At 46.5% G+C, this 26,501-nt stretch overlaps 1 protein-coding gene across 1 annotated transcript in view; it reads left to right on the top strand.

The window, feature by feature from the left end:
- Positions 1-2,193: 2,193 nt before the first annotated feature.
- The window catches only part of LOC121272526 (sprouty-related, EVH1 domain-containing protein 2-like), a 96,819-nt gene continuing 72,511 nt past the window's right edge, over positions 2,194-26,501 (top strand). The window contains exons 1-3 of the mRNA XM_041179141.1: positions 2,194-2,262; positions 21,171-21,342; positions 22,739-22,907. Of these exons, the coding sequence (XP_041035075.1) occupies positions 2,252-2,262; positions 21,171-21,342; positions 22,739-22,907 (352 nt within the window). The 5' untranslated portion in view covers positions 2,194-2,251. The remainder of the gene's footprint in view (positions 2,263-21,170; positions 21,343-22,738; positions 22,908-26,501) is intronic.

Raw genomic sequence — 26,501 nt, 5'->3', positions numbered from 1 at the left:
GCTTTGTCCTTTTCATAAGACTGAATTTTTAATTCTAAACAAAAATAAACACATGACAGATCTCTACCAAGATCATAACAAAGTGCTAGTGAACAGATAAGGGGAGAGTCCTTAGTGATGTTGGTTGAGGGATAAATACTTGCCCGAGGACACCAGGGAGAACTCCCCTTCACTTCTTCAAATTAGTACCAGAGGGGCAAGAATGTCCCCTGAGAGGATGTGCTTGGTTTAACATTGACCTGAAACAGAACTGAACCAGCCATCTAAATACTGTGGCTACAAGAGCAGGTCAGAGGCTAGGGATTCTACGGCGAGTAACTCACCTCCTGACTCCCCAATGCCTGTCCACCATCTACAAGGCACAAGTCAGGAGTGTGATGGAACATTCTCCACTTGCCTGGGTGAGTGCAGCTCCAACAACACTCAAGAAGCTCAGCACCATCCAGGACAAAGCAGCCTGCTTGATTGGCACCCTATTCACAAACATTCACTCCCTACAAACCGGCAGCAGTATGTATCATCCACAAGATGCACTGCAGCGACTCACCAAGGCTCCTTAGACAGCACCTTCCAAACCCATGACCACTACCATCTAGCAGGACAAGGGCAACAGATACAAGGGAACACCACCCACCTGGAAGTTCCCCTCCAAGACACTCACCATCCTGACTTGGAAATATATCTCCGTTCCTTCACTGCCGCTGGGTCAAAATCTTGGAACTCCCTCCTTAACAGCAGGGTGGGTGTACCTGCAGCAGTTCAAGAAGGCAGCTCACCACTGCCTTCTCAAGGGCAATTAGGGATGGGCATTAAAATTGCTGGCCCAGCCAGTGACGCCCACATCCCATGAATGAATTTTTAAAAATCTCATCCTGAGGTAACAAGTTTGCTTTTAGACTTGTCCGAGCTTGCACCTGACTGTGTTGATGAACTGATGGACTGAAATAGCACGTAGACAACTTCTGTTACCATCTGTCTATCAGCCGTAGACGTCAGTGTGACATGGGTGTTAACTCATGGGGCACCTGCTCTTTCCTTCTGCCAATATTCAGTTCTACTGAAGGCAGTGGGACGTACTATCAGGTAAGACAGTCTACACCATACCACAAGGTTAGCATTTAAGCCCAAAACTAATTTTCACCCGCAGATGTTTTAGCAGTAGCAATGGCAAGAGAAATCAATTAGATTTTCTGATAGGGTCACTTCTCTGTTGGTTTGAGGATTGAATGTTGGCCACGATATCTGTGGGGAACTCTCCAGTTCTTCCTCGAAGTAATGCTATGGGATCTTTTACATCCACCCGAGACTGCAATTCGAGCATCAGCTTAATGTTTTATCCAAAGGGTGGCACCTGTGACAGTGCAGCACCTCCGCAGTACCACACTGGAGTGTCAGCTCGAGATTAAACACTCCCATATTTTTGGTGAAATGCTCCTTTTAGGAATTTCACACAAATCGAGGAACCAACAAACCTAAATAACCAAGACTCCCTTTTCGACAGGGGGGATCTCGACGGCAGGACTCCCTCTTCGACAGGGGGGATCTCGACGGCGGGACACCCTCTTCGACGGGGGGGGTCTCGACGGCGGGACTCCCTCTTCGATGGGGGGATCTCGACGGCGGGTCTCCCTCTTCGACGGGGGGGGGGGGGGTCTCGACGGCGGGACTCCCCCTTCGACAGGGGGGTCTCACAACCCCCTTCCCCCCCCACACCCCCCCCCACCCCCCCGAGCCTGTCCATCCTTTCCGAACATGCGTAAGGGTTTTTTCAGACCTCCCCAATTACATTCCCCCTCTCCTCCCCCTCTCCACCCCTCACTTTTCACCCGGCGGTTTATCTACCGGGATAGCCTCCCCGGCCTCTCTCTCCCTGGAGCCAGACCCGGGTGGGCTCTAGGACCGAGCAGAATGCATGCCTCGGAACGGAGGGGCGCTAGGACCCGGCGGCCAGCACTGGGTTGCACCGGTCTGTGCCTGTGATCGCAGCCGGTTCGGGTCTCTCCAGTGCCGGCGGAGTGATAGCTGCTGGATCTAGGGGAGGGTGGGGGGAGGGGGGGTGGTGGTGGTGGTGGAGGGAGGGAGAGCGAGGGGCAGATATTTGTGGGTTTTTTTTTTAAATATACAGATATATATATTTATATGGATAGATAAGAGAAGAAGACAATCCTGGCGGAAAAATGGCTGCTGTTTAATGGAAACTGGAAAATGTTGAAGAGGCAGAAGATGATGCTGTAACTGGAGCCTCAGGAACATGGATCAGGAGTGAGTCTAGTCTGTTTAACAAACACAGGCAGGCCTGAAATAATCATCATTAAAAATATATATATATATATATATATCAAATCTAGCACAGGGCGGCAGTGTACGACCATTGCAAAAATAATATTATAAATACCAATACAACCCCCCCCCCCCCCACCAAATGTCAAACCTTGCAGCCCGATTGCAATTGACATTTCTCTATCTTTTTTTTTGTGAATGAAATTGATCATTATTTTTAAAAGGGGGGTGGGGAGGGGGGTTGGAGAGGAGGAGGAGGGGAGCGAATAGCCATTTCCTTTTCCAATCGTCTCATTTGCATTTGAGATCCATTCACAAAAAAAACCCCTCTAAATGTTATCCGCGGCTCCTGCTGTGCTTGTATCAATGTGGTGTAGCAATGGTTGGGTGCAATTTGTTGCAATATTGTTTCTCTTCTTCCCGCCCCCCACCCCCCCCCCCGGCTTTGTAGTTTTGCTACATTTTGCTAACATTTTGTTACATTGTAATCTCTCCCTTTCACCTGTTGTTTTTAGGCGGAGGACAAAGAGCCCTGGATAGATCACGTGATCCTCCATTCACAAAATTATATATATGTATGTATCCAGCATTGGCTACATTGAGGGGTCAGGTCCTGGAGGCCACAGTATACACGGGCTGCCCTTTGCTCTATGCTTGGGTGCTCGACTTTATTGAACTCCTGTTGAAGTATTTCATGCAGGATTTAACAAAGAATTTTCCTTTCTCGTTTAAGGCATTTTGAATGTGTGTGTGTATATATATATATTTTAAAAATCTGGCTGACGTGGAGAAAGGGTTCATTCGTGGTGTTAACATGTTATGCTGTTCGCAGCTTTCTCTGCTGAAATCTGAAGGGTTCTTTTTTTATTTTGAGAGGGCGTCTGTCAGTCTCCAGGCCTGAACGAGCTGGTCCAAGTAGCCTTTTGGTAGAACACTGAGGGATGTGATTTGGGATCCCAGCAACGTTATGTAGATCAGCCCAGGTAAATTGCTTCTGTCGTGACACCATCTTTGAATAGGCTGGGTCCCTTTCCCCTGTAAAAGGGAAGGCTGAGTGGGTGACCTACTCAGGGCCTCTGACGTGATTGAAAGGTTTTGGTAGAGTGGATAGAGAGAGGATGTTTTGTCTTGTGGTGAGGAGCAGAACGAGGGGGGGGGGGTGCGTGGGCTGTCTCGTGTTCCCAAGACAACGGCTACTCAGGGCTGCGGGCTTCTGCCAACGGGTCTCCATGTGACGGACCAGGCCGACTTGTGGCCCGCAGATCTTTGGACACGTGGGGCAGGACGTCCCATGGGGAGTGGGATCCAGAGTGCAGGACTTGCTCCCTTTCTCTGTCCTTCTCTGCCTCATCGTTAAGACGTAGGGACTCAAAAGCGTGACGCAATTTGATGGACAAGTTGCTGCCATTCTGAGCTTGTCCATCATCGATATAAAATAGTTACAGTCGTTTGGTAGCACCAGAACTTGAGTCTTGCTGCATTGTGCCTTTTCCGTCTAAAGAAAAGCTTAGGGGACAACCATTCCCTGGATCATTCCCCAGGGCAATATCTTGACCAATCAGAGAGGCCTGCCTAGTGTGCAGCTAAACAATAGCTTGGCAGTTAACTGTTCCCTGTTGCATACTCCATGGCATTGCCTCTACCAATCAGCATCTACTTGCCAACCAGTCAGTGCTCTCTTCTCATGCAGTATAAATTGTTGTTCCCTTTACCTGTGGTATTCTTGTGAATCTGTCCTGATGAGTGTAAGATGTAAAACATCGACAACATGTCTCCTTTCTCAGCAATAAAATAGTTACCAAGAAATGCAACAAGTGAACTCAGAGGAAATGTTGTTATGGTATAGGTGTGGTTACTGGAGTCAGGGACTAATATTCCAGAGAAATGAGTTCAAATCCCACCAGGACAGCTGGGGGAATTTAAGTTTAATTAAGACACTTGGAATAAAGCTCTTGCCTTATGAATAATGATCATGAAACAACCAGATTACTGTAAAACCCCACTTTAGGGGAGAAAATCTGCCATCCTTACCTGATCTGGCCTACATGTGGAAATTGTGAACCACACTCTCCAGGGGTTGCGTTGTGTGTCAGCTGGGGCTCAGTTGGTAGCACACTCACTTCTGAGTTAGGACAAGGATTCAAATCCCTCTCTAGGTCCTACTTCACCAATCCAGCCTGGCACTCCTGGTGCAGTACTGAGGGAGTGCTGCACTGTCTCGATCTACCTCTGCCTTATGCTATCTTTCAAATGAGACCTTAAACCAAGACCCTGTCTGCCATCTCAGGTGGATGTAAAAGATCCTATGACAGTATTCGGAAGATGATATCTCTAATAGTGCAGCACTCGGTGCTGCAGCCTAGACTCCCTGTTTGAATCTTTGAACCCACAACCTTCCAAATCCTTCACTTGGATGAAGGGACCGAAGGAACGGTGGCTAAATTTACTGACAACACAAAGATAGGTAGGAAAGTAAATTGTGAAGAGGACATAAGGAGGCTGCAAAGTGACATAGATTAAGTGAGTTGGCAAAGATCTGGCAAATGGAGTATAATGTGGGAAAATGTGAAGTTGTTGATTTTGGCAGGTAGAATTTTAAGGAAGCTTATTATCTAAATGGTGAGTGATTGCAGAGCTCTGAGATTCAGAGGGATCTGGGTGTCCTGGTGCATGAACCACAAAAGGTTAGTATGCAGGTACAGCAGGTAATTAGGAAAGCTAACAGAATGTTATCATTTATTGTGAGGGGAATTGAATACAAAAGTAGGGAGGTTATGCTTCAGTTGTACAGGGCACTGGTGAGACCACACCCGGAGTACTGTGTACAGTATTGGTCTCCTTATTTAAAGAAAGATGTAAATGAGTTAGAAGCAGTTCAGAGAAGGTTTATTAGGCTAATACCAGGAATGGGTGGGTTGTCTTAGGAGGGAAGGTTAGACAGGTTAGGCTTGTACCTGCTGGAGTTCAGAAGAGTAAGAGGTGACTTGATTGAAACCTTTAAGATCCTGAGGGGTCTTGACAGGGTGGATGTGGAGAGGCTGTTTCCTCTTGTGGGAGAATCTAGAACTAGGGGTCACTGTTTAAAAATAAGGGGTCACTCATTTAAGACGGAGATGAGGAAGAGAAATTTTTTCTCAGAGGGTTGAGAGTCTTCAGAATTCTCTTCCTCAAAAGGCGGTGGAAGCAGAGTCTTTGAATATTTTTAAGGCAGAGCGAGATAGATTCTTGATTAACAAGGGGGTGAAAATGTTATTGGGGGTAGGCAGGAATGTGGGATTGAGGTTACACCCAGATCAGCCATGATCTTATTGAATGGTGTAGCAGGCTCGAGGGGCCGAGTGGCCTAGTCCTGCTCCGTATCCCTATGTTCATATCCAGTGTGAATCCTATCCACTGCCAAGGCTGAGACCAAAATGGAAATAGTATTGCTTCTTTGGAGCAGGTGAGATTAGTGCACCCACTGTTGGAAAAGGCATAATCTGCCCTTAGTGTACACATATGATAACAAGCTGGTGAAAGCCTTTATCAGGCCAGGTTTGAATTCTACTCAAGGTGTAAAGGCTCTGGGAGCTTCCCATCCCACCAGACTATAGAGAGAGTGGGGTTTCAAATGGGGCACAGTGCCAGTCCTGACTGACAAGGATGTCCTGAGGTTTTCCTGAGGGTGGGCCCAGGCTGTATTCTCAATCACAACTAGGTTAGGCCCCAGACTGCTTTCCCAATCACATTTCCTTCGAGCAGAGAAGGCTGATAGAGGTGTACAAAATTATGAGGGACATAGATAGGAGGAAATTTTTCCCCTTAGCGGAGGTGTCAATAACCAGGGGGGCATAGATTTAAGGTAAGGGGCAGGAGGCTTAGAGGGGATTTGAGGAAAACAGTTTTCATCCAGAGAGTGATTGGAACCTGGAGCACACTGCCTGAGGGGGTGGTAGAGGCAGGAACCCTCAACATTTAAGAAGCATTTAGATGAGCACTTGAAATGCCATAGCACACAGGGCTATGGGCCAAGTGCTGGAAAATGGGATCAGAACAGGAGCTTGATGGCCAACATGGACACGATGGACCAAAGGGTTTGGTTCTGTGCTGTATAACTCTATAACAACTAGGGTAGGCCTCAGGCTGCTTTCTCAGCCACAGGTAGGGTAGGCCTCAGGCTGCATTCTCAATCACAACTTGCGCACTGAGATTGGGTGCACTAATTTTTATTTAATTTTACATGAAATGTGAGTGTCACTGGCAAGGTGAAATGTCACTACCGATTGGCATTTATTGCCCATCCCTAATTGCCCTTGAGAAGGTGTTGGTGAGCTGCTTTCTTGAACCGCTGCAGTCTTTGTGGTGTAGGTACACCCACAGTGCTATTAGGGAGGGAGTTCCAAGATTTTGGAAGTAAAGGAATGGCGATATACCTCCAAGTCAGGATGGTGTCTGGCTTGGAGGGGAACTTGCAGATGGCGTTCCCATGATCTGCTGCCCTTGTTCTTCTAGATGGTAGTGGTTGTGGGCTTGAGAGGTGCTGTTGAAGGAGGCTTGGTGAATTCCTGCAGTGCATCTTGTAGATGGTACACACTGCTGCTACTCTGGTGGAGGGAGTGGAATGTTTAAGATGGTGGATGGGGTGCCAATTCAGTGGGCTGCTTTCTCCTGGGTGGGGTCGATGCTGTTTTGTGTTGGGGGCCTACAAGTGGACAAGTGGTTCGTACCTCCACTTAGGAATCCAGAGAGACGTTGTTTACCTGTGTCCATTTTAAAACCGTATATTTGTATTTAACCCCATTTACCTGCTTTGAGTTCCATATCCCTTAACATCCCTACCAAGGAAAATCCATCAATCTCAGTTTTGAGATTTTCAATTGACTGCGATTCTCCCCACTCAGCCTCTTGAGGGAGAGAGTTGCAGATTTCCGCTACCCATTGTGTGAAGAAGTGAACCCCTGAACAAGCTAGCTATAATTTTAAGACCAACCCTCCCCCTCCCAATTGTATTGGAGTTCCTCCATTCTGGGAAAGCAGTTCCCCCTCTATCCCTCACTTTTCCAGAGCTGCTTTATCCAACTCAGGGCCGCAGGGAGTCAGAGCCCACCCTGATAGGCAATGGGTGCTAGGCAGGGTACACCCAGGATGGGACCCCAGTCCATCACCGGGCACCCTCTCACACTAAGGAACAATTTAACCGTGTTCAATGCACCGAACCAGCACATCTTTGGATGGTGGGAGTGGGAGGAAACTGGGAGCAGCTGGTGGGAACCCAGGTGGACACGGGGACAACGTGCAGACACCAGACAGACACCTGAGGTCAGGATTGGCTCCCTGGAGCCGTGAGACAGCAGCGCTGAGCACTGCGCCGCACTGTTTCCCCCCTTTTCCACCCTCACAAACCCCCCTACTCTTCGTAAAGCACCCCAATCCGATCGACCTCACCCCACTGCCACCCACCCTGTCACGTCCTGTTCTACATCAGGTGACGCTGTTACCATTTTTCCACGTAGTTATGAAGCTTCCTCTTCCGAAATTGACACCGGCTGGGTGTCACTTGGCGAAGACGAGGGGGGAGGATTTTTGTCACGTTTACACGTGTTTCAGTGCAGCGTCCATCTGCAGCTGAAGATTCTCCTCTTAAAAGTACCGCCCTTTTCAGACATATTCTGACTATAGTTGACAGGCTATTTGACTTTGGAGGGAATCACGGCTGCGTCCTACCCTGTGGTCATAGCGCCTCGCATGGCCTGTATTAACTAATTTTCCATAGTTTAATGAGGGAAGATCTATTCTAGCCACTTTAGTGTAGCAACAGTATAAACAGATCTTTCCGAACACAGTTACTATCTCCCTACGCATAGCAACCAGATTGCTACTATCTCCCATGTATCTTGTAGTCTTTTCCACTGGTATCTGTTTTCCATAAATAAATATTAATTAGAGGCAGACAAATACACTCCGATAACTCAGAACCTTCCACTGATCCAGAACTTGCCCTGCCTCTGGCCCTTGTGTTTTTCCCTCCTGCAAAGGTTAATTAGAGCTTGTTCAGACCAGGGTTGGAGTGCTTCGTATAGGTTTCAGACACCCTGTTAAGGGAGAGAGAAGCATGGCCCTGGACGATGTGCCCCTCCAACTCTTGCCAGGCTTTAATCACTCAGCCATGCCTTCCACTGCCTAGGCCCAGCATTTCAGAATTCCCTCACTAAACCTCTCCGCCCCTTTAAGACGTCCCTTAAAACCCACCTTCTGGCCAAGCTTTTTGGTCGCCTGCCCTCATACATCTTGACGTGGCTCAGTGTCAAATTTTGTTTGATAATTGAGCCTGTGAAGTGCCTTTTAAGAGTTCGGGGGCCACAGTTCAAAAATAAGAGGTCTCTCATTGTAAGATGGAGATGAGGAGAGATTTTCTCTCAGAGGGTCGTGAGTCTTTGGACCGCTCTTCCCCAGGGAGGTAGGGACATTGACTATTCTTAAGCCTAATTAAGATAAATTCTTGATTGAGAAGGGGGTCAAAGGGTAAATGGGGTCAACAGGAAAGTAGAGTTGAGGCTACAGCCAGTTCAGCCATGATCTTATTGAATGGCGGAGCAGGCTCGAGGTGCTGAATGGCCTACTTCTGCTCCTAATTCATATGTTCATATGTACTATTGTTTTCAGAATCACACAGTGCAGAAGAGGCCCTTCGGCCCATTGAGTCTGCACCGGCAGGTGAGAAACACCTGACCTGAACGGTTTTACCTTGTTCGACTTGCTACTTAAATGCAAATAGTTGCCTAAGGTGACGATGAAGAATGATACGATATAATTATGATGAAGGACTTTAAAAAAGGGCTGATAGGAAGAGAGAGTTAAGGAGGAATCTTAAAAAAAAGTGGTCAAAATGAGAAGTGTTGTACGGGTATCAAACTTAAACAGTTGACAGCAGAGTGGGTGACTTACATTAGGAAGGTGTCAACGCCATGGAGAGTCTCGGTAAGATAATTACGAGGAGGGTCTATAGTAACTGGAACAGTTCTCACTAAAACAGCAAACCTATAGAGGAGATCTCATAGAGCTGTTCAAAATTGAGGACTTTTTTTGAAAAGGGTAACCATGGAAACCACTCCCACTGTTTGGTCAGTCAGGTAACTAGGGGACATAAAGTTAAGGTCATCACTAAAATATCATGAGGAACAATTGTTTTGTGCAGTGAGTTTCTGGGACAAATTGTTACAGCTCAAAAGGAGGCCATTCGGCCCATCGTGTCTGCACCAGGTCTCCGAATGAGCAATTCATTTAGTACCGTTCTCCTCCCCGTAACCCTCCACATTCTTCCTTTTCAGGTAACAGTCTAATTCCCTTTTGAACGCTTCAATTGAACCTGCTTCCACCCCACTCTCAGGCAGTGCATTCCAGACTTTAACCACTCGCTGTGTGAATAAATTTTTCCTCAAGTTGCTTTGGTGTATTTTGCCAATTACTTTAAACCCATGTGCTCTTGTTCTCGATCCTTCCATGAGTGGGAACAGTTTCTCCCTATCTACTCTGCCCAGGCCCCTCGTAGTTTGAAATGTCTCTGTCAAATCTCCCCTCAGCCATCTCTCCACCAAGGAGAAAAGTCCCAACTTCTCTACTCTATCCTCATAACTGAAGTGCTTCATCCCTGGAACCACTCTCATGAACCTTTTCTGCACCCTCTCTGATACCTTCACTTCTTTCCTAAAGTGATTATTTAAATTAAGTTAGCGCTTATTACATTATATTCAATAATCGATAAGATTATTGAAACATCAACTATCTCATTGAAACATTATAAGATCCTGAGGGGGATTGAAAGGGTAGATACGAGGGGATGTTTCCATTTGTGGGAGAGTCTAGATCCAGGGGACACAGTTTAAGAATATCAGCTCTACTGTTTAAGACAGAGGTGAGGAGAATTTTTTTCTCTCAGGGGGTCGTTAGTCTGTGGAATTCTCTTCCCCAGAAAGCAGTGGAGGCTGGGCCATTGAATTTATTCAACGCTGAGTTAGATAGACTTTTGATAGACAAGGGAGTCAGTCAAAGGTTAAGGAGGACATCCAGCAAAGTTGAGTTCAGACCACAGCCAGATCAGCCATGATCTTATTGAATGGTGGAGCAGGCTCAAAGGGCTGAATGGCCTAATCCTGCTCCGAAGCCCTATGTTCCTAGTATGGCACCCAGAACTGGACACAGTACTCCAGCTGAGGCCGAACTAGTGTCTTCTACAAAATGGAATGTTCTACCAGAAAGACTACCGGAAGCAGGATCTTATAAAAATTTAAGCATCATTTGAGAGCATCAAGGGACATGGCAAAGAAATGGGACTAAATGCACAGCTCTTTCAGAGACTGATGGACTGAATGGCTTCCTTCTGATTTTATAAATAGTGAAAGCCAGTGGAAGTAAATCCTCATCGCTGTGTGTGGGAGCATGCTGTGCCCAAATTGGCTGCTTTGTTTTCTACAGTACGAAAGTAACAACACTTCAAAAGTGTTTAATTGGCTGTGAAGCGCTTTGGGATGTTCTGTGCTCGTGAAGGCACTATATAAATGCAAGTTTTTGCTTTCACTGAGAGTTCACGAGGAGCGAACGTTAATGATTAACATGAAGAGTTAAACAGGGACATTAGAAGGTTTTATTTCATGCGAAGATTTAATAGAATAATGTGTGCACTGTGTATATAATTATAGAGGAGATGGTGGCACATGGTAAGGTCACTGAACTGATAATCCCGAGGCCCAGACTAAAGCTCTGGGGCGTGGGTTCAGATCCCATCATGGCAGCTGGTGGAATTTAAATCTCATGGACCTGGAATCAAAAGCTAGTCTCAGCAATGGTGACCATGAAACTATCGCTAGTTGTCATAAAAACCCATCATGAGCAATCGAGGCCTTTTGTGCCTGGTGGGCACTGCAGGGACTGGAATGCTTTTAACCATGTTTTAATTTGACGTTTGTAAGTTTCCTTTAAGATTTGGCCTTTCTTTGTGCAATACCCCTTTAAGGGACTGCCTTTTAATTTGTCCTTCGTTTTGTTAATTTAGTTTGATTGGTTTGCTAAAAAGGTATCAAAACAATATAAATGGGGACAGCTGTAACACTCCAGTGTGGAAGGGATTGGGTCAGTGTGCTGGGCATTTTGAGAGGGCTGTTAATAAAGCACATAGTATCTTCGGCTTTATTAGTAAGGGCATTGAGCACAAGAGTAAGGAGGTCATGCTGAACTTGTGTAAGACACTAGTTAGGCCTCATCTGGAGTACTGCGTCCAGTTTTGGGTGCAATAGTTGAGGAAGGATATGGAGGCATTGGAGAGAGTGCAGAGGAGATTCACAAGAATGATTCCCAGGATGGAGAACTGTAGCTATGAGGATAGATTGGAGAGGTTGGGACTGTTTTCCTTGGAGAAAAGAAGGCTGAGAGGAGACTTGATAGAATCATTCAAGATCCTCAGGGGTGTGGACAGCGTAAATAGTGAGAAACTGTTCCCGCTCAAGAGTACATCAAGGGTAGAGGCACAGACTCAAAATAATTGGTGTAAATGTGATGTGAGGAAAAAGTGCTTACCCAGAGGGTGGCTGGAGTCTGGAACAAGCTTCCTGAGAGGGTAGTGGAGACAGGTTCGATTGAGGCATTCCAAAGGGAATCGGATTGCTACCTGGAAAGAGAGAATGGGCAATGTTACAGGGATAAGGCAGGGGAGTGGGACTAGGTGGGATGCTCTTTCTGAGAGTCAGTGCAGACTCGATAGGCCAAATGGCCTCATTCTGCACTGAAAAGATTCTGTGATACACTGAAGAGCTGTCTTGAGAATAAACTAACTTGAAGTAAAAGATTAAAGAAAAATGTTCCCCTTGACGAAAGGAAATCTGACATCCTTACCCGGTCTGGCCTACATGTGACTCCAGACCCACAGCAGTGTGGTTGATTCTTAATTGCCCCTGAAATGGCCCAGCAAGCCACTCAGTTCGAGGGCAATTAGGGATGGGTACAAATTCTGACCTTGCCAGCGACGCCCGCATCACAAACAAATGTAGAAAAAAAGGCACTCTGGAAACTAGGGGCACGATTTTTAGCTTGGCAGGTGGGCACATGCCCAACCCGACTGAACCATGAAATGATGCGCGATGACATCGGCCGAGCGTGGCGAGGTCAACTCGCAGTCACGTGATCGTTCGGTCAGCGGGCATGTGCCAGAGCCGGCAGCGCGCCCGCCGACAATGAAAAGGCCTGTTAAGGCCATTAAGTTCTCGGTTGTGCTGAATTTTTCACAGCCCGCCCAACCTAACAGTTGACGGGCAGGCGAAAGGGCTGAGTGGCTTATTCCCCTTCATGTTGGCTGCCAGTCTTTTCTCATAATCCCTCTTCACTTCTCGAGTGTGCTTTTTCACCTCCCCTCTGAACCTTCTTTATTCCTTTTGGTTCTCAATTATATTTTCTACCTGACACCTGTCATAAGTGCACATTTCCTTCTTTATTTTAATGTGTATCTCCTTTTTCATCCAGGAAGCTCTGGATTTGTTTGTCCTACCTTTCACTTTCGATGGAATATACTTTGACTGTGCCCGAACCAATTCTTTTTTGAAGGTAGCCCATTGTTCAGCTACATATTTTCCTGCTAATCTTTCGTTCCAGTCTATCTGGCCCAGCTTGGTTCTTGCCCCCATCGAACTCGGTTCTTGTCCAATTAATTATTCTTACTCTGGATTGCCTATCGTCCTTTTCTATCATCATCCTAGATTGTACCACACAATGATCACAGTCTCCCAAATGTTCCCCCACTGATACTTGATCTACTTGGCCCACCTCATTTCCAAGAACCAGGTCCAATGGTACATAACTTGTATGTTGTTTATCCACATGCTTTTGTTGAAACCCTTGCCTGCTGCCATTATCTGTGATTTGAGTGAATCTGTCCAGTAAAACTTCCTCAGCTGGTAGCACTGTGTTCCTCTGTAGAGTTCATGTGGCGGGTGTCGTGATAATAGTTGATTGTGGTAGTGGACTTCAGTATTAGAAGATTGGCTGAGTAATGGATAGTGTGGAGGATAGCTATAATCTCCAAAACGATATAGATGGGTTGGTGGAGTGGGCGGTAAAGTGGCAGATGGATTTTCACATAGAGAAGTGTGAGGTCATACATTTAGGGAGGTCAAACAGTTACAGGGATTACACAATAAATGGGAATTTACTAAGGGGTAAGTGAAGTGAGAGATCTTGGTGCACAGGTACAGGCAGCAGTTCAAGTAGACAAGGTTGTAAAGAAGGCATATGAAATGCTCTCCTTCATTGGCAGAGGTATAGCATATAAAAGTAAGGATATAATGTTGGAATTGTATAAAACACTGGTGAGGCCACAACTGGAGTATTGTGTGCAGTTCTGCTCACCACATTACAGGAAGGACATAATAGCTCTGGAGAGAGTGCAGAGGAGGTTTACAAGAATGTTGCCAGGGTTGGAAAAGTGTAGCTACAAGGAGAGATTGGATAGGTTGGGGTTATTTTCCTTAGAACAAAGAAGGCTGAGAGGTGACTTGATTGAGGTGTACAAAATTATGAGGGGAATAGACAGAGTGGACAGGATAAAATTGTTTCCCTTGGTGGAGAATTCTAGAACCAGGGGACATAGATTCAAGATAAGTGGCAGAAGGTGTAGGGGGGACATGAGGAAGAACTTTTTTACGCAGAGGGTATTGGGTGTCTGGAATTCGCTGCCCAAGTCGGTGGTAGAGGCAGAAACTCTAAACTCTCGTAAAAAGTACCTGGATCTGCACCTTAAGTGCTGTAAGCTGCAGGGCTATGGGCTGGGTGCAGGAAGGTGGGATTACAAAGGGCACCTGGGTGTCCTCAGGCTGGCATGGACAAGATGGACCAAATGGCCTCCTTCTGTGCTGTAACTCTTCTATGGTTCTAAGTGGCCTTTGAATTTTTTTGGAAACCCAATCCATGGGTGGGATGAGGCTTCCAAAATCAAATACAGGTGAAATAAAAGCTTTCATTTTTAATTAAAAACATGTCCCTGCTCATGTGATACAGTCACATGAGGGGACATGTTTCATTAATTTTTTTCTGCTCTTTTTTTTTTAAGTATCTCTTCATCTCCCTGAGGCAGCCCCCGTGCCACAGGGAGATTATTCAGCGCTCTCTGGCGCGCGTGTGCAAAGTTCATGCCAGGCCTGCTTGCTCTTCCCCCTGGCACACCACCCCCCCCCTCAACCCCACCCCCGCCAAATCCCCCCCTTCCCCTTCCCCCACTTCCCTATCCCAGCCACACAGGCAGTGCTCAGCACTATTACACTATTACTGTTTCTATTCATGGTGCTCCTTTACTGTCGCAAAATATCCCTTAGTGCTTCACAGTTAGAGTTAGACCCAGGTAGTGGCTGGAGGGAAGTTAGAGAAGGTGATCATGAGTAAATAGCAAAAAAACCAACCTGCAATTCTATAGCACTTTGGACAGGGCCATAACACACGAAGGCACTTCACTGGAGTGTGATCAGACTAAACTTGGCACCACAGCCCACAAGGAGATATTGGGGCAGGGTTAGGTTTTAAGGTACGCCTTCAAGGAGGGGAGGGAGGTGAAGAGATGGATAAGTTTAGAGAGCGAATTCCAGAGCTTAGGGCCTAGGCAGCTGAAGGAACGGCCACTAATGGGACAAAGGAAATCGAGTCAAGCCAAAGAGTCCAGAATTGGATGATAGGTTTTTGGGAAGTTCATGAAAGTTTGCACTGAGACTGGGAGATTTAGGGAGAGACTTTAGTGAGTGGGAGTAAGGTGATTGAAGGGCTGGGACTTTGGGAGCAGGAGGCTAGAGGGTTGGAGCAGCAGAAATTTAAAACGCAATTAGATTTGTAGAGATTGTGTGAGTTGAGGGCATGGAGAGATTTAAAGGTGTGGATTGAGTGAATATTGACACCATGGTGTCAACCAATGAATTGGAGACAGGGTAAAGCTTGAAAATAGAATATCCAAACTCAGGAGCGAGAGGATCATGGACAGCCTCTCCTGAATACAGCGGGATTAAATCTCCCAAAAAATTGCAATGATTAGAGGCTCACTTTTTATATCGGATTATGTGGTGTTTCCAGGCATGGTTGACAGGGGAACTGGAAGGTGAAAGTTCACTAGATTGGCTCCTGGGGTCAGGGGGTTGACCTATGATGAGAGGCTGAGTAAATTGGGCTTATAGTCTCTGGAGTTTAGAAGAATGAGAGGCGATCTCATTGAAATGTTCAAGATTCTGTGGGGGGCTTGACAGGGCAGACCCTGAGAGGTTGTTTCCATGTGGATGGCTGAACATGGACACAGTCTCAATAAGGCTGATCGTTTAGGACTGAGATGAGGAGATATTTCTTCACTCAATCTTTGGAATTCTCGACCCCAGAGGGTTGTGGATGCTCCATCGTTGAACATGTTTAGAGCTGGGACAGACAGATTTTGGTCTCCCAGGGAATCAACAGATATGGAGAATGGGTGAGAAAGTGAAGTTGAAGCCCAAGGTCAGCTATGGTCATATTGAATGGGGGAGCAGGCTCGATGGGCCGAGTGGTCTCCTTTTTTTTTATTCTTTCACAGGATGTGGGTTTCTCTGGCTAGGCCAGCATTTATTGCCCATCCCTAACTGCCCTTAAAAGTTGGTGGTGAGCTGCCTTCTTGAACCGCTGCAGTCCATGTGGTGTAGGTACACCCACTGTGCTGTTAGGGAGGGAGTTCCAGGATTTTGACCCAGCGACAGCGAAGGAACGGCGATATATTTCCAAGTCAGGATGGTGAGTGACTTGCAGGGAAACTTCCAGGTGGTGGTGTTCCCATGTGTCTGCTGCCCTTGTCCTTCTAGATGGTAGAGGTCATGAGTTTGGAAGGTGCTGTTGAAGGCACCTTGGTGAATTTCTGTGGTGCGTCTTGTAGATGGTAAACACTGCAGCTACTGTGTGTCAGTGGTGGAGGGAGTGAATGTTTGTGGATGTGGTGCCAATCAAGTGGGCTGCTTTGTCCTGGATGGTGTCAAGCTTCTTGAGTGTTGTTGGAGCTGCACTCATCCAGGCCAGTGGGGAGTATTCCATCACACTCCTGACTTGGGCCACATAGATGGTGGACAGGCTTTGGGGAGTCAGGAGGTGAGTTACTCATTGCAGAATTCCCAGTCTCTGACCTGCTCTTGTAGCCGCAGTATTTATATGGCTGGTCCAGTTCAGTTTCTGGTCAATGGTAACCCCCAGGATGTTGATAGCCCCGGTCCTGTTTCTTGTGTTTCCTATCGATTATCCAGTCCTCTTCTGTTCTGTCTGGGGCTTGTGGTGCCACTCTATGTATAGCACGCATGAGGGATGGGAAGCCAATGGAAGTCAACAAGGTTAAGGGCGATTGTTGAGTGGGACTTTGTGTTATTTAAGGAATGCTGTGAGCAGACTTCTGGATTAGAGTTTATGAAGGATAAGCTCTGGGATAGTGGCAAGGGGGGGTGGGGGGTCGATGGGGAAGAGAGTGGGGGATGGGTGCAATTATCAGAAAAGGTGCTTATGAAAATAACAAAGGCTTTAACTGAGGATGTCAGCCACAGTGGGATTGAAGTGCATTTGGATGGCCGCTGTCAAGAGAATGGAACACAGATGGTTTCATCATGGAATGTAACTATAACAGGAAGCACTGCAGCTGTTAAGGGTGATGTTAACTGTTTGAATCAGAGGAAGATACAGAGCCGGGGGTGTGAAAAAAGGGAGACTTGTATTTATAAGGCAATTTTCATGACCTCAGAGCATCCTGGAGCACTTTACAGCTAACTAAACACTTTTAGCCTTTGGTTATTGTTGCACTGTAGGAAATACGTCAGCCAGTTTTCGCACAGCAAGATCCCACATACAGCAATGTGATAATGATCAGCCAATCTGTTTTAGTGATAATGCCAGCACAGACACAATGGGTCAAGTGGTCTCTTTCTGTGCCGTGAGCTTTCTATAATTCTGTGACTGTATGATTGGGGGATAAATATTGGCCAACACACTGGGAAATAACACCCCTGCTCTTTTTCAAAATGGAATCTTTTACGTTGGCTTGAGAGGGCAGACAGGGCCTTGGTTAAAATCTCATCCGAAGGACGGTAGTTCGGACAGCGTAGCACTCCCTCAGTATTGTGCTGGAGTGTCAGCCTAGGTATTGTGCTCTTCTGGTGTAAGATTTGAACCCACAACCTTCTGACTCTGAGGTGAGAGTACTAACCGCTGAACCACAGTTGACACTGCAGGACCAGTGCAATGGGGTAAATTTTGGATAGCTATTGTGGAAGAGCCAGTACAAACATGGGGCTGAATGGACCCCCTCTGTGCTGTCAGTTATTTCAGTTCTATAGGTAGATGTAGGTGATCTTGGTGGAGGACTGAGTGCAGTGCTTGAGGCTCAGGTCAACGTAGGGCAGGATTCGAAGGTTTTGGACCATTGGTCAAGCTTCAGGGGAGACCAAGAAGGGGAGTGAGATCAGGGGACTCACCCCTGGGACCGAACATGAGAGTTTGGGTGTTACAAAGATTAACCGTCCAAGTTTGATATTGTTCAGACAACTCAGCAACAGTTATGGGATGGGCTGTAGTGCTGGAGAAATATGCTCAGTTACAACAGTCAGATGAGAGAGAATAAGGAAAAGACGCGATCTCATTAAAGCATACAAAATTCTTACAGGGATCGACAGGGTGGATATGGGAAGGATATTTCCACTGGCTCAGTGTGTCTGGAACCAGGGGACACAGTCTCAGAATAAGAAGTAGGCCATTTAGGACTGAGATGAGGAGGAACTTCTTCACTCAGAGGGTGGTGAATCTTTGGAATTCTCCATCCCAGGGGGCTGTGGAGGCTCAGTCAAGTGGGGAGGCAATGGCACAGTGGCATTGTCATTGGACTGGTACTCCAGAGACCCAGGGTAATGCTCTGGGGACCCAGGTTCAAATCCCACAGGGCAGATGATGAAATTTGAATTCAATAAAAAATCTGGTATTAAAAGTCTGATGATGACCATGAAACCATTGTTGTAAAAACCCATCTGGGTCACTAATGCCCTTTAGGGAGGGAAATCTGCCGTCCTTACCCGGTCTGGCCTACATGTGACTCCAGACCCGCAGCAATGTGGTTGACTCTTAACTGCCCTCTGAACAAGGGCAATAAATGCTGGCCTAGCCAACAACGCCTGCACCCCATGAATGAATTTAAAAAAAAATTCAAGACAGAGATGGATAGATTTCTAGGTATTAAAGATATCAAGGGATGTGGGGTCAGTGCAGGAAAATAGCATTGAGGCAAAAATTCCGCGATGATCTAATAGAATGGTGGAGCAGGCCCGAGGGGCTGAATGGCCTACTGCTGTTTCCGATTAAAAGAAGAGAAATGGGCTAGCCATGGTACAAGAGGAAGAAAAGGAAAAGGAAACTCATGACAGTGGTGTCATGTTGGAGGTACTGGAGAAGGAGATTGACTGACTAAGGAACATAATATGGGATGGTCATCGCCATTGGCCACTTTGACCAGTGAAGTCTTTGTGCAAATATGGGTGGAATTCTTATTAGAGACGCGCACCAAGCTCTTGCAACTTCTGTGCAAATGTTTAAGACTAGCTGATCTCCCTTGGCATTGCTGGGACCGGGAGCGGAGCTGTGTTGACCCGTCGCTAATCCCAGCTGTCAAAGGCCCAGCACAACTAGTCACTCTAGCAATGCATGTCCTTGTAACTGAGCCTGGGAATGACAGCCTTAACACATGAAGACTTGGAAAAGAATCTGGAGGTAATAACAGGATGGGTGTGGAGAGGATGTTTGCTCATGCGGCAGAATCTAGAACTAGGGGTCGCTGTTTAAAAATAAGGGGTCACCCATTTAAGGCAGAGATGAGGAGAATTTTGCGTGGTATGGACACCTGCAAAAACAGAAGAAATAGCTAACAATGGGAACAGGCTATTTGGCCCACTGAATTTGTCCTTCTAAGTTTCCGTCTACATCCAACCATACAGAAACATGTATCCACTGGAGTTTAGAAGAGTAAGAGGTGACTTGATTGAAACCTTTAAGATCCTGAGGGGTCTTGTCAGGGTGGATGTGGAGAGGCTGTTTCCTCTTGTGGAAGAATTTAGAACTAGGGGTCACTGTTTAAAAATAAGGGGTCGCCCATTTAAGACAGGGATGTGGAGAATTCTTTTCCTTTCAGAGGGTTGTGAGTCTTTGGAATTTTCTTCCTCAAAAGGTGGTGGAAGCAGAGTCTTTGAATATTTTTAAGGCAGAGCGAGATAGATTCTTGATTAACAAGGGGATGAGAGGTTATCAGGGGTAGGCAGGAATGTGGGATTGAGGTTACACTCAGATCAGCCATGATCTTATTGAATGGCAGAGCAGGCTCGAGGGGCCGAGTGACCTACTCCTGCTCTGAATTTGCATGTTCGTTATAACCATGTTAATTTAGACTGTTGGATTGGGACATGGGAATGAGTGATAGGATGTTGAAGCATCATCTGAAAAGCAAGTAGAGATGAGTTTGGTCTTTAGTGGGGTACAATTTTACATTGAGTGGTTCAGCTGAGGCTTGATAAGATCCTGCTCTGAATTTGCATGTTCGTTATAACCATGTTAATTTAGACTGTTGGATTGGGACATGGGAATGAGTGATAGGATGTTGAAGCATCATCTGAAAAGCAAGTAGAGATGAGTTTGGTCTTTAGTGGGGTACAATTTTACATTGAGTGGTTCAGCTGAGGCTTGATAAGATACTGGTCAGTCCTCATGGGGAATACTGTGAGTAATTCTGCCAACACGTAATGGGACAGCGTGGGAAAGGCCAACCAGAGTGATCCACAATGTGAAGGGAGTGTTAGCTCTTCAAGCACACAGAGCTGGCTGAACACAATGGATTTAACTTTTAATCTATATTGATGAAGCAAGCCCATGGCCTCAAGCTTATGCAGGGTAATCTAAATGGGCAGATGCCAAATGCAATGCAGCTCTTGGAGAGAGAAAAAAAATCTTTCCTCAAAGTGTGATGGAATAATCCACCATGCAAGGCCCTGGAATCCGATGTCATACCAACCTGCAAATTCGGAGCAGGACTAGGCCATTCAGCCCCTCGAGCCTGCTCCGCCATTCAATAAGATCATGGCTGATCTGAGTGTAACCTCAACCCCACATTCCTGCCTACCCCCGATAACCTTTCACCCCCTTGTTAATCAAGAGTCTATTTAATTCTGCCTTAAAAATATTCAAAGACTCTGCTTCCAATGCCTTTTGAGGAAGAGAGTTCCAAAGACTCACAACCCTTTGAGAGAAAAAAATTCTCCTCATCTCTGTCTTAAATGAGTGACCCCTTATTTTTAAACCGTGACCCCTAGTTCTAGATTCTCCCACAAGAGGAAACAGCCTCTCCACATCCACCCTGACAAGTCCCCTCAGGATCTTAAAGGTTTCAATCAAGTCGCCTCTTACTCTTCTAAACTCCAGCGGATACATGTTTCTGTATGGTTGGATGTAGACAGAAACTTGGAAGGGCGAATTCAGTGGGCCTCTCCCTATATCTCTCAACCATTCCATGGGTGGAATTTTATGGCCCCTCCCGCTGGTGGGATTTTCCAGTCCTGCTGATGTCAATGGACTTCTGAACATTTTGCCCCATGATTCTATTTTGCAGAGCTACAGGGAAAAGTCAGGGAAGTGGGACTAGTTGAGTTGCTCTCACTGAGAGCTAGCACAGATGCCATGGGCTGAATGGCCTCCTTCTTTATTGTGACCATTCTCTGATTCTGTGATTCCCTCCCTCCCTCTCTGAATCTCTTGTTTCCATTATCTCTCTCCGCCCCCACCACCTCCCACCATCCATTTCTCTCTCTCTCTCTCTCCTTCAACTTCTCCATGTCTCACGGGGGTGTGTGTTTCTCCGACAGCTATGTGGTGCGAGTTCGAGCTGTAGTGATGACCCGTGACGACTCCAGTGGGGGATGGGTGCCACTGGGGGGAGCTGGCCTCAGTCACGTCATGATCTGCAGGGCCGCGCGCTCAGACGAGAACAGCCAGAGCGGCTTCCTGATCCGTGGAGAACGGCTCCGGGACCAAGCGGTAAGTGGTCACATGATGAGCCTTGGTCACATGATGAGCCGTGGTCACATGATAAGGCCCCCCCCTCCCCCCCCACCCCACCAAGGGTGACCTCTTTGGGGTTTGTTTGAGCTCCTGACAGGAATATCCCTACGTTTACTCGAATCAAGTGGGCAGGTGTGTCCCAGATGTATGTACTTGTTGGATTCTGCATTCTTGAGGTAACTGCTGGGACTGAAAATATAACCCGTAGTTAAAAGTAAAAAAGGGCGTGAATTTATACAGCCCTTTAACAGCCTCAGGCTATCTCGGAGCCAACTTTCGAGATGTCGTCACTGTTTTAATGTGGGAGACACAGCAAGCTCCCACCAACAGTCACGCGATAATGACCAGCTCACCTGTTACAGTGATTGTTGATCGAGGGATAAATATTGGCCAGGACTCCAGAAATGATTCCCCCTGCCCTTCTTCGAAATTAGTGCTGTGCGATTTCCCTATCTGCACCCAAAGGCAGATGGGTTTAATGTCTTGTCCGAAGGCCACAGCTCTGGCAGTGCAGCACTCCCTCGGTAGTGTACTGGGAGCATCAATTTAGATTACACGCACAAGCCTCTTGAGTGGGATTTGAACCCATGATCTTCTGATGAAAGATCACTCTCATGTGCCCTGTAAGAAAGATGTCAACCTAAAGACTGGGCAAAGAATCTGCCACTGTTCTAACCCATGGATCAATGATTGGAAAGCTTTGCAGGAAGGGTATGTGATAACTAAGCTCCATACGATCTCTACTGTTCCCTTCAATCTCCACCTCTTCCCCCCACCCGGCCCTGGTGCAGTAGATTGTGACACATTGGGATCACGGTGAGCTCTGCCAGCCGGTGACTACACTGAGAAATCCCAGTTGCCAAGCTATCAGGGACCTTTCCCTGAGGAATAAAGCCACCAGCCAACTGAAATCTGCTTGTCCCTCTGCCACCTGATCCTGTCCCACCGTCTCTCTTGTGTCAAAATGACAGAACTGAGTTTGATAGATTCTTGTTGGGCAATGGGAAATGAGCAGATGGATTTGAGATACAGACCAACCATGATCTAACTGAATGGTGGAAGAGGTTTGAGGGATTGAATGGCCTCGTCCTGCTTAATTGTGTTCATTCCACGCTCTGCCTCTGGCCCTGTCACCCACCTCTGGTCTTTCACTCTTCCCCCCATTCCGACATGCGCAATTAAGGAGGACAAAGCATTAGAAAACTAGTTGGCGACAGAATAATCGTTCTTCCAACATTGTTCTGTGTATTTAATAGAAAAAAGGTTTGTCATAAAATAGGAATCATTCCCTGATTTAAGGTCCTTAGTATTGAAGCCTGAAGGGACTGAACCGACAGGAATCTCCTATCCTCGCTCTCTTCGTCCTTTACAGATGATCCTGGAATGTGGCCTCAAGAAGGACCTCATCTACAACAAGGTGAATCCCATCTTCCATCACTGGAAAGTAGATGATGATAAGTTTGGCCTCACATTCCAGAGTCCTGCCGATGCCATTACCTTTGAAAGGAGCATTAAGAACGTCATTGAGGAGCTGGCAGAAGGTAGGGGGTGAACCACCATATCTTTGATTCTAATTATCCACACTATATCTCAATGGAGGCGATAGAGGCTGTCCAGTCCTCCCTGACAGACTGTTGGGCTCCCAATCTAATGGATCCAGCACTCGGGTATTGGAACCAACCCAAGGTCCAGTGGTATGGAGTCTCATTCCCAAAGAGAGATGCAATGCTAGGGCATTGGACTCCCAATCTAAGGATCCAGTTCCAGAATGTTGAGCTCCCTATCCAAGGCCCAGTGTTACAGTGTTCCATTCCCAAACTAAGGCTTAATGCTAAGGCATTGGACTTCCAATTCAAGGAACCAGTGCCAGAGAGTTGGACTCCTGATAAAAATGCCCATCTGGGCACCCAATAAAAAGGCCCATTGCTAGGATATTGGACTCCTGATAAAAATGCCCATCGCTAGGGTACTGGGCACCTAATAAAAATGCCCATCGCTGGGATTTTGGACTCCTGATAAAAAGGCCCATTGCTAAGGTACTGGGTACCCAATCCAAGGGCCCAACATTAGAGTGCTGGACTCCCAATCCAAGGGTCCATTGCTTTTGTGTTTTACTTCTAATCTAAGGGTCTAATTCCAGATGTTTTACACCTAATCCAAATGTGTTTGACTCCCAGTATAAGTGTAGAGTGGCAGGATATGAGACTGCCAACCAGTGGCCCAGTGCTAGGGTGTTTGCCTTCTTGGGTCTCAGTGCTGGAGAGTTGGACTTCCAATTAAAGAGCAAAGTGCCACAGTGTTGGGCTCCTAATTCATAGCCCAGTGTCACAGTGTTGTATTCATTGTTAGCGTGTTGGACTCCAAATCTAAGTGTCTAGAGCCACTGCATTGGATTCTCCAACTAAGGACTCAATGGTAGGGTATTGGAATCCAAATCTACATCACAGTGCCAATGTGCTGGAGTCCCAAACTTAGTGTTGGTCCAGTGCTGAAGTGTTGGACTCCCACTATAAGAGATCAGTGCCTAATGTGGGATTCCTGACATACATATCTAGTGCCAGAATATTGGACTCTCAATCCCTTCCTAACAGCACTGTGGATGTTCCGCCAATACATGGACTGCAGCGGTTCAGGAAAGCAGCTCACCACCACCTTTGTGAGGGCAACTAGGGACGGTCAATAAATGCTAACCTAGCCATCATCGCCCACATCCCGTGAATGAATAAAAACCATCTGAGGGCCCAGGTGCAAAGTTTTCTATTCCCAATCCAATGACCCAATGCTGGAATGTTGGACACCCAATACTAGCGCAGTGTGATAAGATATTGAAAGCCTAACCCAATGGCCTTGTGATTATATATTTGACTCCCCATTAAAAGGTGCAGGGCCAGAGCGTTGGAGTTTCCATCTAAGGCTCATACTCGTGTTGGACCCAATCTCACAATACAATGCTACATTGTTGGACTCGCAAACTAAAAGCCAGCACTAAATTTAGATTGGAGATTTGGATAGGCTAAGTGAAAGGGCAAGAACATGGCAGATGGAATATGATGTGGAAAAATGTGAAGTTATCCACTTTGGTAGGAAAAACAGAAATGCGGAGTATTTCTTAAATGGGGAGAGATTGGGAAGTGCTGATGTCCAAAGGGACCTGGGTGTCCTTGTTCATAAGTCATTGAAAGCTAAGACGCAGGTGCAGCAAGCAACTAGGAAGTTAATCTTTATTGTAAGGGGCTTTGAGAGCAGGAGTAAGGAAGTCTTGCTGACGTTGTCGATGATGAAACCCACCTGGAGTAATGTGCACAGTTTTGGTCTCCTTACCTAAGGAAGGATATACTTCCTGCGACAAAGGTTCACCAGACTAATCCCTGAGGTGGTGGGATTGTTCTGTAAGGAGAGATTCGGGAAACTGGGCCTGTATACTCTAGTGTTTAGAAGAATGAGAGGTGACCTTGTTGAAGTGTACAACAGGGCATGTTAGGGTAGATTCTTTTACTCATTCACGGGATGTGGTCTTCGCTGGCTGGGCCAGCATTTATTGCCCATCCCTAGTTGCCCTTGAGAAGGTGGTGGTGAGCTGCCTTGAACCGCTGCAGTCCATGTGGTGTAGGTTTCTAGATACCACTGACATCAAGGGATACAAGGAAACCACTCCCGACTGAAGAAATTCCTCCTCATCTCCGTCCTAAATGACCTGCCCCTTATTCTGAGACTGTGTCACTCACCATCCTGACTTGGAAATATATCACCGTTCATTCACTGTCGCTGGGTCAAATACCTGGAACTCCCTCCCTAACAGCACTGTGGGTGTACCTACACCACATGGACTGCAGCGGTTCAAGGCAGCTCATCACCAGATGGGTAATAATTTTATGGCCACCATTACTGAGACTAGCTTTCAATTACAGATTTATTGATTGAATTTAAATTCCACCAGCTGCCATGGTGGGATTTGAACCCATGTCCCTAGAGCGTTAGCCTGGGCCTCTGGATTAATAGTCCAGTGACATTATCGCTACACCACCAACTTCCGAGTCCTGTTATTCCCATTAATGCCTTTCCCTGCTTCAGGACATCCCAACGTACTTCAGAGTGTTATCACTGTTTAATGTTAGAAACAGGGCAGCCCTTTGTGCACAGCAAGATCCCATAAACAGCAACGTGATGATGATCAGATAATCTGTTTTCTCTAATGCTGATTGGCCAGAACACCAGGGGACAACTGCCCAGTTTTTCTTCGAAATAGCACCTTGGAATCTCGGAGGGCTAAGAGGCTTCAGTTTAAAATTTTTAACAGATATTTCCAAAGGTAGGATGGGTTAAACATCCTTTAGGACTGTTTTAGTACAAACTCATCCAGAAATATTTCAGTGGGGACTGAAGTAGCAACGAGAGCCCCTCTTGCACGTGTTATGTGACTGAAATGTCTTGTTAGAAAACGTGAGAGAACTTTGTTGGCAGTTTCTGACCTTCAGCATTCTCTTCAGAGGGGGAATCACGATCCCCTGTATTACATTCCAATATCCATCCATTCCCTTCCATTGGATTCTAGCCTCTTTGTCGTCCTTGTTCACCGATTATTCATGTAACTTTCTCCCTGTCTTTTCTGAAGGTGCCGGAGGTAGGGAGCTCCATTCTTCCATTATCCCAGCCCATTATTTATGTCTGAGCTTTAGTAGTTAGCAGTCATGGGATATGTTACAGTGCTTAGCTTCCCACATCAACCTGATTCTCCCCATGTCAACAGAGGCGCACACGTTCCCACACGGAACACTGAATGGTGATCCGAAACAAATCCAATATTCGATATATACATAGCACCTGAATATCATCCTTGATCAGATTCCAGCCCATAACTCATTGCTGGGTATCTCTTATTCTATATATAAACCCTCTTGAACCCCTCGATTAGATTCCAGTCTGTAACTCACTCCCAGGTATCTCTTATTTTATATATAAACCACCCCAAACCCCTCGATTAGATTCCAGTCTGTAACTCACTCCTGAGTATCTGTTACGCTATATATAAACCACCTGAACCCCTCGATTAGATTCCAGTCTGTATCTCACTCTCGGGTATCTGTTATTCTATATATAAACCACCCGAATCCCTCGATTAGATTCCAGTCTGTAAC

This window comes from Carcharodon carcharias, chromosome 34 (genome assembly GCF_017639515.1).
Source record: "Carcharodon carcharias isolate sCarCar2 chromosome 34, sCarCar2.pri, whole genome shotgun sequence".
NCBI lineage: Eukaryota > Metazoa > Chordata > Chondrichthyes > Lamniformes > Lamnidae > Carcharodon > Carcharodon carcharias.
Note: the sequence above shows the minus strand (reverse complement) of the source record. Positions and strands in the feature narration are given on the sequence as shown.